The sequence below is a fragment of the Hylaeus anthracinus genome, unplaced genomic scaffold (genome assembly GCF_026225885.1).
Source record: "Hylaeus anthracinus isolate JK02 unplaced genomic scaffold, UHH_iyHylAnth1.0_haploid 3, whole genome shotgun sequence".
NCBI lineage: Eukaryota > Metazoa > Arthropoda > Insecta > Hymenoptera > Colletidae > Hylaeus > Hylaeus anthracinus.
In genome coordinates this window covers 15,996,452-16,011,615 of record NW_026535284.1, presented here as the reverse complement: position 1 = coordinate 16,011,615, position 15,164 = coordinate 15,996,452, and the positions used below count along the sequence as shown (strand labels likewise).

Sequence of the window (15,164 nt, the reverse complement as noted above, 5' to 3'; positions counted from 1 at the left end):
TTCATGTCCCTTATATTATGTTCTTATCCTGAAATCCAACACTTAATTTTTATCCAATCGTATAAACAATCAACGCTGGCCATTAAAAACTAGAATTTTCGAATCGCACAATGTTCTGAAACATTACTTATCGACGAATTATACGAACTAGGACATTAATTCACAATATGATCTAAAATTATATTTTCTTATTTTGACAATCACAAATATATTACCTTAAAATTCTAAATCAATATAAACGAAATAAGCTGTCATCGTTATAAGTGTTTGCGTACTTATAAATTTCGTTTATTGTAAATTATAAAAATTCACATACGGAAATAATTCATTTAATATGCGACTTCTAAAACAAATTTACGACTGAATTCAAATCCTAGACAAATGCGAAATTACAGCGTAGGACATAATACGCTTCTGTAAACTAAAGAATTTAACAAGGTCTAATAACCAATGATCATACTTTTTTCTATAATTGATAATGTTATAGAAACGTAGTCGCGTTTTTCGATTCGCACGTTTATCAAAATTGTATCGACAAATGTCAACAACATTTATTCCGTGAATATCTAACAATTACGCTTACATAGCGTTTGCGAGTCATTAAAATATCTATTCTCCCAATTATATGTATATATATTCTCTAATGTTCTTCACGCGATACGTTGACGCCCATTATCAGACACTTTATCATTATAAACTAAGTACGCACAAGAAAAGGAACAATTATTACAAGTTAAGGGGAACATATAGTTTCTCGTTGAAAAAATAAGATGTCACGGAATAAACTATCAAAAACGTGAAAAGTTTTATGATGCAAATTCAATGCAGATACGAAGAGATATTTTTTAAATACATGCTTAAGGATGTAGAACATATAGCGTACTTCACTTTCGTACTGTATGGCAATTTAAGTCGATTACCTGTTTAGTTTTACAATTGCAATACATATTCGTCAACAGTCGTAAATTTATCAGTGTTTCCTGTACGGCTATGTTATTTAAAATTACGTTAAGACAGAACTGCATGAAAAAATCGGTTTACTGCAGCAAATGAAAATATCAGTACGACGTGTAGCATTAGGATTCGTGTCAGGTCACTGATGTGTCATTGATACTGTAAAGATTTCATTTCCTTTCCTCGTCAATCATCCGCGAACGAAAGAAGAATAAAGATTATAAAATATACAGTAGACACAGCAACGCAATGAAAAGCTGATACAGGAAAAAACCATTGTATTTATCCACTAATAGTAATTGTAATGTCCCCACTGATTATATGGCCCGTATGCTTGCGGTCCACCTTGCCCATATTGCCAACTCTGATAATTTGCATAGTTAGGATCGGACGGAGGCGGATATTGTTGATAACCCTGTTGATAACCGCCTTGGCCGCCATACTGGCCGCCCTGAAATTGTTGCTGCGATTGGTAAGGTCCGCTTGGCCCACTGCTGTACTGGTAAGATGACTGAGAGCTAACAGAAGGCGGCAGTGGTACGCTTGATTGGTCACCCGTTTTGACTTTCTTTGGAGGAGAAGTATCACTGTAACAACGAAGCAGTTAATAAGTAGTTATAAGTATTATACAATTTATTCTACAATAATTATTCTTCATTTTTACAACTTACGTTTTGGCATCGTCGCTTTTCGTCTTCTTCCGTTCCTTTGCTTGTTTGATGCATTTTTGGAATTGTTCGTGCGCTTTCAATACTTGTCGAATATCAGGACTAAAATCTTCGAGAAATTCTACTTTACGTTGTGCAAAAAGGACTCTTTGCTCGAGGTCAGCATGTTCTCGTTCTATAAACATATCCATGTATCCTACGATTTCTTGTGTATCGACAGGAGTTCTCTGCATCCCTAAATCGATTAATTGTAGATAGAGTCTGGGATTATCTTTGTCTTTCTCTGTAGCCTGGAATAATATGAAAATAATATATATATGTATATATATCTATATCCGTGCAATGATTAAATATGGGAAAAAGTATCGTCAACGTACCTTCAGTAATACTTTAATTGCCTTATCCACATCATTTTTGACTTTGCAGAGAAACCGTGCGTATTTAACAGCGATGTTATTTGCGATCGTTCTATTTTTACTATTGCTAATATAATTTTCATATAATGTACAGGCTTTGTCCAAATCCCCTCTTCTACGTTCCAAATTTATTCTTCGATACGCCACTTGTAACATATTTGGTAATACGTTATCGATATTTTCCAATATGCTAGCCGCTTTTTCGAAATTATCTTGACCTTCTTCAAAGGTCGCCCACTGAAGATGCAAATTTGGTTTCTTTGGATGATGCACCATACATGCTCTGGAGTACACGTCCCTAATTTTATCAACGTTATTGCCTTTCAACGACTCTAAATAACGAACAAACTATGGAAAAACATATATTTACTTAATATAAGTGTCTTCACTTAAGAAACATTAATTAAGATACTGTTATTATCGACTTACTCGCATCCAAAATTCATCGTATAAAGCACAGGCTATCAAGCACCTTTCAAATAAAATAATTATTCGATTTTGATCTTTCTGCTCGATTTCAAAATCGAGATATTCCTTCCAATTCTTCAGCTGACATCGTTCTAAAGGTTTTACGTGGAAGTATGGCCTTTTAATCTATCGATAAAGATAAAGAAATAAGTATCGCTGTAAAACGATATGTTAAATAGATCATGTTTATATACTTACGCCTTCTTCGTATGACCATCTCGCAGCAACTGCATTGATATTAGCTTTGTGCATTTTACGCCTACTGCTAATAATTTTCTCTCTGATAGCACGTGTCTCTTCGTCGGTAGGTGGAAGTTCGTGTGGTGGAGGTTCTTCGCCTGGTGGTGCATCGTCAGCCGCGGAAGTGGAAGTGCTGTCGTCTGATTTTAACAGCGCTTTTACTTCAGCGCGCAGTGCGAGAAAATCGTCAACGCTTAAAATACGATTTGGTAAGTTCGAAGAGACAAACTCTTGAAATGCATCGAAGTGAGAGATATAGCCAAGGGTGGGGGTACATAATAAACAGTCATACAATGCTGTTACTCTGCTGAGACGTTTGCCTTCTAACTCCCACTTTATATAACTTTCCCAAAGACGATCAGATCTAAAAGATATTAAATTTCTTTGCAAACATTCAATTACAATAAAACAATTTTACACGTAAAGCTGAAGAGAAATCAGACCTAAACTCAAGACCACACGCTTGAATAGCTCTTTCGTATTGTTCTCGGAGTTTCTCTTCGTCCTTTTCGTAGACGGTTTTGCAGTGGTTGATGTAATGGAGCCAAAGGTCCACACTGAGCGAAATAGCTTTCAAACCTTGGTCGAATACCTGTAGTAATGATTTACAATCACATTTAGAACGGTTTATAACTGATTGGGCTGGTGGCGGGTAGACTTATACCTATTTCTTTTTTTTTTTTTAGCTTTCGTTAAGCATTACGGTTTTTTAGCAACGTATACTCACATATCGTACGCGTACTGTAAATAAAGAGATTTATTTAACACAGAGATTGCAGAGCATTGTGCATTCACCTTAAAGTCAAGGAGTGTTCCAATCTGGGTGCCTCTGTGTCTTCCGCCACTTTTTCTTGCTCCCTCTCTGGCACGTTCACGTCCTAAGTCTTTGTTTCTGACTTTGATTTAACACCCAACCCAATCTTACTTACATTAAGTAAGGTACCGCATCTTATGCATAAGTTACAATACTTTCTGTAGTAAGCTATGTGTACAAATGCTTACAGTAAATATTACACACAATTTTGCACGATAAATATCGCAAATTGAAACAACTAGCCTTCGCTTGACTTACGTATCATACGTAGAATATCAGTATAACGGTATAAAACAGTAATATTCGCAATAATATCGTATATATCGCAGAATAATTAAGTAACTAGCTATTTGGTAAACGGAGAGAGTCGTATAGGTGCCGCAAGACGTGCTAGGCTGTTGGAAGGGAAAACCATATTTACGTGCGTGCACACTGCCCACGCGTCTTCCTAACTCGAGCTATTTTCATTAGATTGCGTTAATTAAATGATATCATAATGAGAGGTAGCCTAATGAATATGGTAAACGAGTGGACTCACCCTTTGGACATTTTCGGGGTTGCCCTTCTTCTTCTCGTAATCAGCAAATTTTCTCCAGTAACCGTAGCAATATGGATAACGCTCCAAAAATTTGGTATAAGCTTCGCGTGCAGCCTCTGCATCATTCTATAAAGATAACAAACAATGTGAGTATACCGTATCTCTATTTTTATATAGTCTTCATACTTCTCAACCTACTTCTTGATCGACATATTGAAGAAGATACGTCCATCCTGTGAAATCCGACGGATCCTCGTTAACAGCTTTCCAATACTTGTCCAACTCTGGCAACGTCTTTTTCTTTGGTGATGCTGGTTTAGTCTCTAGCTTATTGTCTCCCTCGTCAGCTTCAACCGAGAGTGCTACTTTTTTTGCTGGCGTTTCATCATTATTCTCGGATGTTGGCGAACTAGGGTCGTACTCTCCTTCTGCGTTTAATTTGCGTTTATCTACAAGGAAATAATACAAGAGAATTCAAATGTAATTCCAATAGTTTATACACATATTTTCTTCTATGTACACGTACTTCCACCTTCCGCTTTGTTTTTCTTTTCAGGAGTTTTGCTCATTGCCTTTATTCCGCTTTTTTTCTTCTTCTCGCTATCTGGTGGCAACTCGTCTTCAGAGACGGACTCAGTCTCTCCCAAATCAGCGGGGGCCGCCGCTGGCAATTCTTCGTCAGATACGGCTTCTGTTTCAGGCTCCTACAAGTAAAAAATTAAATTACATTAACACATTTAATTCTTTATTTAAAAATTTAATAACATACCTTTGCTGCAGCTTCAGTAGGCAGTTCATCTTCAGACACAGCCTCTGTGTCTGGTTCCGTTTTCTTGATAGCATCCTCAGGTGAGCATTCATCTGTATTTGCTACCTCTGAAACTTCCATTGTGTCTGCCATTTCTGTATCAGGTTCAATTTTTCCTGCCATGCTCTCAATAACTTCTGGTGCTTCTTGTTGACAATTGTCCACCTCCATAACTTCCATCCCAGCATCATCATTTATAATAGTTTCAGATTCAATTTCCTCTGTCTCCAAAATTTCTGTTACTTGATTTATGGTTTCTCCATCTTCATTTATAACTTCTTGAAAATCTATCAGCACATGTTGGTTTGTTTCATCGTTACTAGTGTCTTGTCCTTCCATTTCTACTTGTCCTCTTTCAGTCAACATATCCACTTTATCCATACTGCTCTCTTCTATGATCATATGATCTGACACATTATCAGTGTGGACCTAATAACAAAATATAATTTATATAATTTAATATAAATAAATAATAAATTTAATATAATTATTGTATTCATAAGGGACATTATTAAACTAACAATTTCAGTTACAGTAGTTTCTAAATCAGGTACATTCTCTTGCTCTTCTGATATTTCTATATTCTGATTCATATTGATTTCATGAACAGCAGTGTCACCAGAATCCTCCAATTCCAAGTGCAACATAGTGGAATCATCCTCTGCATGCTGCTCAATGATAATGTCACCGAACCTTTGTACTCCATTCTCTGGAATACTCTCTAGAACGACTGCCTCTTGCAATATGGGTTCCTGCTCCTCCTAAAAAGTTGCAATGATCAATTATTTTCATCCTATACATCATCAATGATGCGACTTGATGGCCACGAACAGCATCTATAGCGTCGTTGAGCTTACACACCTCGACCTCTTCGATTTCTTGCATTTTTTTCGGGGAACGTGTCGCCCTTGCTAGAAGTTTCTTAGCAGGAGACTTCTTGGCCACGACAGGGGTCTTGCGTGCACGACCAGATCGTGTACGTCGTACTGCGTCAAACATGAAATACAACAGACGGAAATGTTAGAAAAATCAAATGGAATATGTACACGTTACATGCGTGTACGAGACGCCATTCGTGTAATGGCGGTTCGCAGACCTTCGGCGAGCCGGGTGTATCGATAGGTTTATACAACTTTCGTACAAACTTGTAATGAACTCGATCGAGAAATACAATCGTGCAACGTTCAGCTAGATTTATTTCAGAAATATTATCCTCTTACCAGGTTCATTTAAAGCCATTTCACTCTCGTCACCACTTTCGGACGACATCTTGCCTCGATGCAATCTCTGGAATGTAAAACGCAGAACTGAAGAAGAAAATGGCGGCATCATGTTTGAGAGACCATCTGCAGGATACTCGTGAACTAACATAAGGACATTGATAATTATGCAGAACTGGTTTATCATTGATCGATAGAAAATATTGTAATTAGAATTACAGACGAAGTATAGAATGTTCAGAACAGTATGTTTAATGGAATACATGTCTCATAATTCACAATTTAGGGGCTCGTTGATTCATTGGCAAAGTGAACCAAATTTCATTTATGAATTACAAATATAAACTTTATATGCATTCATTGTCCATTACCTACTATTCCATTACCACATCCTCTTATCATTATATTGCTATTAATTTTAGAGAAAATACGTTTACGTTACGTTTAAAAGCGGATAAATGTTTGAATGATACATAAAAATAATATATTGTAGATAATGCGTAAAATAAAGAATAATTGATTAGAAGGTATCGGTGGCGCCGTCTAGCAGAAATAGTGGGAATTATTTTCACTACAAGCTTGGGCATTTTGTCACCGATGGCGCCACTGATACTAAGAGCAATAATATTGTTTTATTTAATAAAATATTATTAAAAATAATAAATCAGACATAATCACTTATTATTTCACTTCAGTTTAAGTTAATTCAATGGAAAAGTAGATATTAGGGGGTAAATGGGGGTAAATTAGTTCGACCTGTTTAGCGATGGTCGTTCTGGATGCAAGCATCTCCCGACTCCCGCCCAAATTTCGTCTACTATCTTTTGTTTATGAATGACATGCTCGACAGAAGCAAAAAAGCATGATAGCAGTGACATTCAGTTAGGTTCACATTCTGATAGAGTAGATCCGATTCATCTGGATCTAACTATACGTCAAACATACAACTTCGTTCGTGAGCATTCTTATCAGTAAGTATCTACCGTATCTCTTATCATTTCTAGACCCAATTTCAATTCAAATTTTCTTCCCTTATCATGCACGTATGTTCGTGATGTATTTCCCAAGCAATGATTAGCCATAAGAAGAAGATTTCTCTGAAAAACATAAACACCAGTCTATTTTTATCTTTGGCTCGAATACCACACAGACTACATTTGATTAAATCGGTACTTTACAAATCATTATGGTTATAAAAGAAAGTTAAATGGTACGTTAAAGAAACGTTGAATCTTTAAAATATACGCATGTGCAAGGGAATGTCGGAATGTTGTTAAAGAGCGCAAGTGCGCAGAATAATCTATCTTGCGTGAGTGTACGTCAAGGTGCATCAATTATCAGTTTCTCTATGAATCTATTATTCTATATGTGATTTTATAAAACGTCGCCCGTCGATGTTATCGCGCTCCATCAATGTTCCAAGTTAAACGAGAATCAAAACAAGCAATGCTGAAGAAGACCACGAGCCGCTCGATTTCGTCCTCAAACCTCCGATTCCGAGCATCTCGGAATTCCGAGGCATTTCATCCCTTTCCTTCGTGTCGTTCGTCGCTAAAAACAATCGCTTCTGATAGTGTGGCAATTACCCTTAGGAAAAACTCGTTGAGATTCCAAAATTATTTTTAAGAGAACAAAATGGTCACTAGTTAAATGTTATTTTTCGTTTTTCCAATGTTCACGTAACGACTGGAATGTCGAGATGTTGTTTAGCACGAATTACCCTTGACGATAACGACTCGTTATTAACGAGTCCTATTATTTGCACGAATTGGAAAATTTCACGATAGGAGATGTCTTACAGCGATGGTGGGCGCCCAATCCGAAAATTCGGTACCAAGTCGCCGAAAAAGCTTTGCGTGACCAAAAATGAAAATAACGATAAAACCACGACCGCCATAAATTGCAACAATCACCACCACAGTCATTATCATCATATCCATCGCTTTCTCGAAACACCTCAGCCATCTGTACACAAACGCAATCTATACATTGTTTCTTTCCCCTTGATACTGCTCTTCAATGTCTTGAGAACGCTACTTTATCAGCTATTCGTGGTGTTTAAGTATCTATATACATCTACATCTCAGCTGATTCAACGAAGGCAAGCTTCCAAACAGACCTGTCAGTTAGAGATTGTAGTTGGTCAAAAATCAGCAGAGAGTTTGAATAATAATTTGCACAATTCTGGACAAATTGAGAACGAAGTTATGTCACAAGTACCTAGAAGACCTATGGGTCCTGGTCCTGGGGATCCTCTGCTTGCAAAACAAAAACATCATCACCGTAGAGCTTTTGAATTCATCAGTAAGGCTCTTAAGATCGATGAGGATAATGAAGGTAACTTATTGATAAAGAATCACCACATATATTCCCTTAATTCAAGTAAAATCAACATCCTTTTGCTAGGTCAAAAAGAAATGGCAATCGAACTTTACAAGAAAGGCATAGGTGAATTGGAAAAAGGGATAGCTATAGAATGTACTGGTGGTCGAGGAGAAGTATGGGAACATGCTCAGAGGCTTCATGATAAAATGCGCACTAATCTAGTAATGGCAAAGGACAGACTGGACTTTCTTGGTTTGTATACTTTTATTTTGTATAAATGTCAGATTTCTTGAGCTGTTCCAGTTATGTGTGGAATAAAAGCACAGCTTGCATTTAACATTATTGACACATTCCTGTTAATAACTTCATAAGTTCTCTATATAATTAAATAGTTAAGCTCAGACAAAATTATGGTAACAGCTTAAGGAATAACACGATGATTAGTGTATTTAGCATGCTCATGTGTTAATTGTGTATAATGTTTACGCGTATGCGTGTGTGCGTGTATGTATCTATGTACGAATCTATATGTGCGTGTATGCATGCGCGCGTATTCCTTCATTTGAGAAATTTATTTTTGGCACAATATGTTTTTTCATAAGCGGTGCAAATACTTATGTATAAATTAGTAGCCAAACTTCCTATAGCAGCATTTCTAATAGCCACTCGATGCTCTCATATCATATTTTGATACTAGTTAAATAGTTTTTAAATTCCGACGAAAGTTAAGAGAACTCTACGAGTTCGGTCCATACTTAGCTATTTAGCCTACTGCAGCATGGCAGAGAATGTTTTTCCTTTTTGTAGTGAGTGTATGTGAGCTGAAAAACATGGATATCTCCAGTGAATATCGCGGCCCTGGAAGTAAAATGGACGGCGAACATCCCGGAAAGAATCTGAGGGCTCGACGCAATATACACACATTACAAACAGCTCGTTCCTCCTTAAACACAAATCATACAAAAAACACAAACAGTACACAGACAGTGAACATAGGACAGAATACATGTACCCAAATCCCCAAGTTAAGGCCACGTTCACCAAAAAACTATTGTGCCCATTCTGAAGGTACTGTTTGTCTGAAGTTCTGGGCTTACATGCAAACTTTTTATTGCAAATTTTTTCATATGATATTTGTAATAGTCGCTTCTCTAAAAATATTAGTTTTCTATTTCATTGATACATGCACTCGTACTATTTTTTTATGTAGTTCAAACAGTAGTAAATGTAGCTATGTTATATTGACTGTTGCAATTATAGTAGTTTTGCTATAGCATAATAATCTAGTATAGTATTTAGTTAATTAAAACTTTTAGTAAGGTAGGACTATTTATCGTACATATATATCTATAATATATATCTATAATAAATTAGACAACATGCACGAGTATATGCATTATTCAGAGATTGAAAATTTTGTAGTAAAAAATATTTTAAAAACTATTATTTTAATTTCTACTCCAATAAAGTGAAAGCTAAACTGAATTAGAATTAAAATAAATTTGTTTCTTAAAAAGGCATACATGTATTTACTTTAACACACTATATACAATGTTCAAGTATTGCACTGAAGTGTTTAATATGTATATATAGATTCTTAACAATAACATACCAATAGACTTGCAAAACATTAATAATGTAATGTATGTCCGTGTTACATGTTATTATCACGAACGATGCATCATAAATTTTTTTATATAAACTTCGATTATGTTGAGAATATAATTTTCTGCTTCAACATATTTGTCTTGTACTTTATTCTTTGCGATAGTTCTTCTATACATATTAGATTTATTGAGAATTTGCATTCGAGTATATTGATAGCGAGTTTTATTTTCCCATTTCCGCATCTTGTACCTCGTTGACTGTATGATATTGTTATAGCGTCCGGAAGGAAGTTATCCGTTCCTGGGAAAAGGGTGGGTACAGCTATAAGCAAGAGTCAGACACTACCGCGCAGTATGGGACGTTCAACGCCAGTTCAATCGTGTCACAGAGTCACACCTATTAAACCAACGTCTACGCCACCTTCGGTAAAAAGACAATTATCTGTACCTGGAAATGGGTCACCTATAAGAAGACCTGGAACACCTACCGCGTCGAATAGTAACAGAGGTACACCTACGAGAAAAGTACCTCTGTTAAAGGGTGTGGATCCAAAACTTGCCCAAGTTATTCTTGACGAAATTCTAGAAGGAGGAAAAGCAGTACATTGGGAAGACATTGCTGGTCAAGAGGTTTGCAGATATCATATATTACCAAAAGGAAATGTATATAAACTACGTATAAATTCATATTTTTTGTCTCTGGATAATACAGACTGCAAAACAAGCACTACAGGAAATGGTGATCTTACCTTCGTTGAGACCAGAATTGTTCACTGGCCTGCGAACGCCAGCAAGAGGACTATTATTGTTTGGTCCACCAGGAAACGGCAAAACGTTACTTGCGCGAGCAGTGGCCACTCAATGCAACGCTACATTTTTTTCAATATCCGCTGCTAGTCTCACATCAAAATACGTTGGGGAAGGGGAGAAATTAGTAAGAGCTCTTTTTGCTATAGCGCGAGAGTTACAGCCATCTGTGATCTTTATCGACGAAGTCGATTCGCTGTTAAGCGAACGCAGAGATAATGAGCATGAAGCCTCCAGGTTGGTATTATGAAATTAAAGATTGCATTGAATAATTGTCATTTATTTAATTAATAATTATTGTCTAGACGGTTGAAGACTGAATTTTTAGTCGAATTTGACGGTTTACCGTGTAATCCTGAAGAACGGGTACTTGTTATGGCTGCTACGAATAGACCTCAAGAATTAGATGAAGCTGCACTAAGAAGATTCACCAAACGAGTATACGTTACATTGCCAGATCTACGGACGCGAATCATGTTGTTAAGGCGACTTTTAGCAAAACATAATGATCCGCTGACACTAGATGAATTGAATGAAATGGCAGTATTGACCGAAGGCTATTCTGGAAGTGACTTAACAGGTCTAGCAAAAGATGCAGCACTTGGTCCTATCAGAGGTAACTTGAAATTTATTCGCCTTTATTTTGTAATATATTGGACTCCTTACTTTGCATATAGCTACAGCAGACTGAATGGATATTAGAATTTTGACCAGACAGTCTAACGAACAGATCACTTGTTCGGTATATGTAAAAACTATCATGTGTTGATATTACACAGAGCTTAATCCGGATCAAGTAAAGGAATTGGATCTTAATTCTGTGCGCAACATTACAATGCAAGATTTTCGCGATTCGCTTAAAAGAATTCGTAGATCGGTATCACCTAGTAGTTTGGCAGCTTACGAGAAATGGAGTTTTGAGTATGGCGACGTAAGTCTATGATTTTTAAAAATTAGCTGAAGCACGTGGATTAAAGATAAATTACGTTGGTCTATCAATTAGTCCAACAAACAAAAAAAAAGTATAACTTTGAGAAATACTACAAAAGTGACTTTCTGCGATATTAATTATTACAGAATGTAAATACAGCAGCTTTTACATTTTCTAAGCTAATTTGTAAATGATAACATCTATACATAAAAAGGGAAACGTTACGATAAGCGAAAGGCACTCTTGCTAAGTACTGTTTTTTAAGTCGTATAGCTTTATACCATACACATATATATGTATAAATACCACATTCCATACTCCATCCAGTAATCAGGTATCATAGATTTAAGTTCCCACTATAGCAGTGTTGATATTAGAATTCCAGTATCTATAGTTATACAGTCTATTTTCTCCACTGCTATTGCCATTTCTTTGTATAACTTTTTTTATTCACATTTTCATTAACGACGAACATTTTCATTAATTCTGTCGAGTTACAATTCTTTCTTTTTTTTGTTAGTTAAGTAGAGATCTGAAGATATTATTTATTATATAATCGCTAAGAAGGTACAACCTCATTATTAACAGTTACGGTATGCACTTTTACGTCAAAAAGAAAAATGTAAATATTTGATTATAAATCGAGCACAATTAAGTTGAACAGTATCGATAGGAAGACTGCATTTGCACACGAAACTGCACACGTCCAATCAGATAATAAAACGAGTAACGTAACTGGGAATAAACAGTTTTTAACTACTGATGTAGACAAATTATGGGATAAGTGTAAAAATTAATAGAAATTTAATGGTGTCTTGTATAACCATCCATCGAGAATGGAGTCCAAGTAGAATTGTTTTCGACACGCAAGTCTTGTAAAAGCAACAAATTGCACACCATTTGACGTATCCAGGAATATAAATCTTGTTATGTTTGATATCTTAAATATTCAGTTGATAATTGTTAAAATGAAATGATATCAATTGAGGTCTCTTTAACGGGGAGCATCATACTTATGAGATTGTGCATCATGTTCTAATTTAATTATATTTCTATGAGACAACGAACTGGAAATATATGTGAATTGTATGAAATTAAAAATATTTATTATTTATAAGTAAATATTATCGATGAAAGAAAATAATATTAACGATAAAAGTATGCTATAAAAAAGAGGTCGCATATATAAATGTTTTTTGATATTTATCTATTGCTTCAAATGCTCAAATAAAAGGTGATTGTGCTTGTACGATATACTCACTGATCTTAAAAACGCGATTATTGTAAAACAATACTAATAAGCCTCCGTGTTAACGTAACATTATTTCACTTCGAAGTTATTTATATTAGTCTCCACAATTTTGATGTATTTTTATTTTTAGAAGAAGCATGGGACAATGTTCACCGCGTATAGTAACTCGTTATAATTTATCTTTAATGATGTTAATGCAACGAGTTAAGCTTCTCTGGTGTGATTGATAGTTAGTACTCTTTAATAATAGTAGATATATACGCGTAGAGTCCATATGGCGTATCTTAACATTTTATTTCTGCCATGCAGTTCGTTAAAAGAATTGTCCATTTAATTGTTAGAATTTTCATGCAAGTTGTAATCGGTGTAAAATCAAAGAAAAAAAAAGTATACATTTGCAGTACAAAGTGCACGCTATTCTCTGTCGAAAAAACGAGTATATAACTGACGATAAAATAATGCCAAATAAGTTTAATTTTCACAGCGATGAATCAATATAAATGCGTTAAGTTTGATATGTGTTGCTGATTATCGTATACGATTGATTTAATCGAAAAAAATTACGAACCTACGTTTGTTAAATTAATGTTGATACTTTTTCTGTTTTGAAGTTCAGTGCCAACATAATTGCATTATACAAACGACGTTTAATTTCATAAATAGAATCTTTCCCTTTATATCGCACTGCTCTTTGTTATATAAAGTTGCGTTGCGTTAAATAATTTATTATATACATAAGTAGAGTAATAACGTTAACTGAATCTTTTCGACGATCTTGCACAACAGACTGTTATCAATATGGATATATATATATATATATCCATTTACAACCCTGGCCTTCCATATTAAAAACACGCTCAGCCTCGATTAAGTTATTTTGCTACTTTTATAATAACTCGTAATAGGAAATTTCTTAAAAATATAAGCATAATAATTACGAAAACGTTAATTAATGCTACTTAACCTAAAATAATTAAAATATGAATCGATTGTTCAGAAATGTTTGTAAAAGTTTTGCACGAACTTAAATTTCCCTTAATAGATACATTTTTGATTTGTGTAACCAAAATAATTATATTGTTAATAGCTTGGTAATTATTAACTAATACCTAATGACACTCGACTTCCGAACCAGTATCCGTGGTAAAGCAAAGAATTTGTTTCGTGAAACCCTAATACAAAAATTATGAAAAATGTATTTTCAAAATGATCTACTTCCCACGAATTCTTTCAATAAATTCTATTTCCTTTGAATGCCAAAGTTATATTTTCAAACAGTGTTACAGATCTCTCGATGAAACCAAACATGAATATATATTTAATTAACGTTGATATACTCAACGACATCACATAATTAAATAGTAATTTTTTTAATGTAACTGAATAGCATAGTATTACCTACTGTATAGCAATACAAAATACCCTACGTATTTAATATTTTGCCGCTATATGATCGTGATCGAGGAACACATGTTTGAATGTAATAAACTGTATAGTACAAATTGTTCTAGCGCATTTCATTTTTAAAAGGAATGATTGCAGCTTCCAAGTGAAAATCAATACAAATTATTCACAACTTAGTGGCATTATTACATACTCTTCTATTATAATGTTACAATATTTCTAGTTGACATTGTTTACATTTACGAAAGAAATGTGTTGGTTTATATGATGATACTTTTTTTTGTACTAAATTCATGCAATAATGCATTTTTCAAATTATATTTCATACCAAAAGTATATAAAACAATTGCGTTACCTTCGGTGTTATGGCAAAGATTGTACATAGCATTAAATTTTTATTATGTCAAAGAATCAGTCAGAATATTGTCTTCTACACGTGTCATCCAGTCTTAAATATTTTAAGTGCTTGACAAAGATGATATTGTAGGAAAACATATATCTTCGGTTAGCATAAATAACTATTGTAAAAGTATACCGGCTGTAAAATAAAATTACCTTGTATGTACTTAAAAAACGTGTTATATTATTTTTTTACATTTAACCAGTTATAAACGAAGGTACTACGTTTCTTATAAATTTAAAAAACCACTTTTGATATTATTTCATAACTTTATATTTTGTAATAACGTGGGCTATGAAATAATACAAAATA

At 34.7% G+C, this 15,164-nt stretch overlaps 2 protein-coding genes and 1 long non-coding RNA gene across 6 annotated transcripts; 1 reads left to right on the top strand and 2 right to left on the bottom strand.

The window, feature by feature from the left end:
• Positions 1-159: 159 nt before the first annotated feature.
• On the bottom strand, positions 160-6,279 carry LOC128894012 (pre-mRNA-processing factor 39-like). Its single transcript, XM_054155391.1, has 13 exons — positions 6,127-6,279; positions 5,768-5,892; positions 5,428-5,667; positions 4,868-5,335; positions 4,625-4,802; positions 4,297-4,547; positions 4,099-4,224; positions 3,190-3,338; positions 2,705-3,110; positions 2,468-2,632; positions 2,000-2,386; positions 1,626-1,912; positions 160-1,541 (listed from the first exon to the last, which is right to left on the bottom strand). Exons 1-13 carry the CDS (start codon positions 6,275-6,277, stop codon positions 1,244-1,246), a joined length of 3,231 nt encoding a protein of 1,076 aa, XP_054011366.1. The 5' UTR covers positions 6,278-6,279; the 3' UTR covers positions 160-1,243.
• Positions 6,280-6,982: 703 nt separating this feature from the next.
• Positions 6,983-15,026, top strand: LOC128894380 (spastin). Of its 4 annotated transcripts, XM_054156076.1 has the most exons (8): positions 6,983-7,097; positions 8,190-8,463; positions 8,533-8,703; positions 9,259-9,519; positions 10,336-10,688; positions 10,771-11,102; positions 11,171-11,481; positions 11,645-15,026. In XM_054156076.1, the coding sequence occupies exons 2-8, from the start codon at positions 8,334-8,336 to the stop codon at positions 11,806-11,808; spliced, it is 1,722 nt and encodes a 573-aa protein (XP_054012051.1). In that variant the 5' UTR covers positions 6,983-7,097; positions 8,190-8,333; the 3' UTR covers positions 11,809-15,026. The 4 variants fall into 4 exon arrangements, with proteins under 4 accessions (XP_054012051.1, XP_054012049.1, XP_054012048.1 ...); XM_054156074.1 differs by lacking the exon at positions 6,983-7,097 and having other exon boundaries at positions 7,119-8,463; positions 8,542-8,703; XM_054156073.1 differs by lacking the exon at positions 6,983-7,097 and having other exon boundaries at positions 7,120-8,463.
• LOC128894382 (uncharacterized) lies at positions 9,527-10,948 on the bottom strand. Its single transcript, XR_008461535.1, has 3 exons — positions 10,808-10,948; positions 10,507-10,640; positions 9,527-10,359 (listed from the first exon to the last, which is right to left on the bottom strand). It is a non-coding gene; the product is annotated as an uncharacterized LOC128894382 (long non-coding RNA).
• Positions 15,027-15,164: the final 138 nt, after the last annotated feature.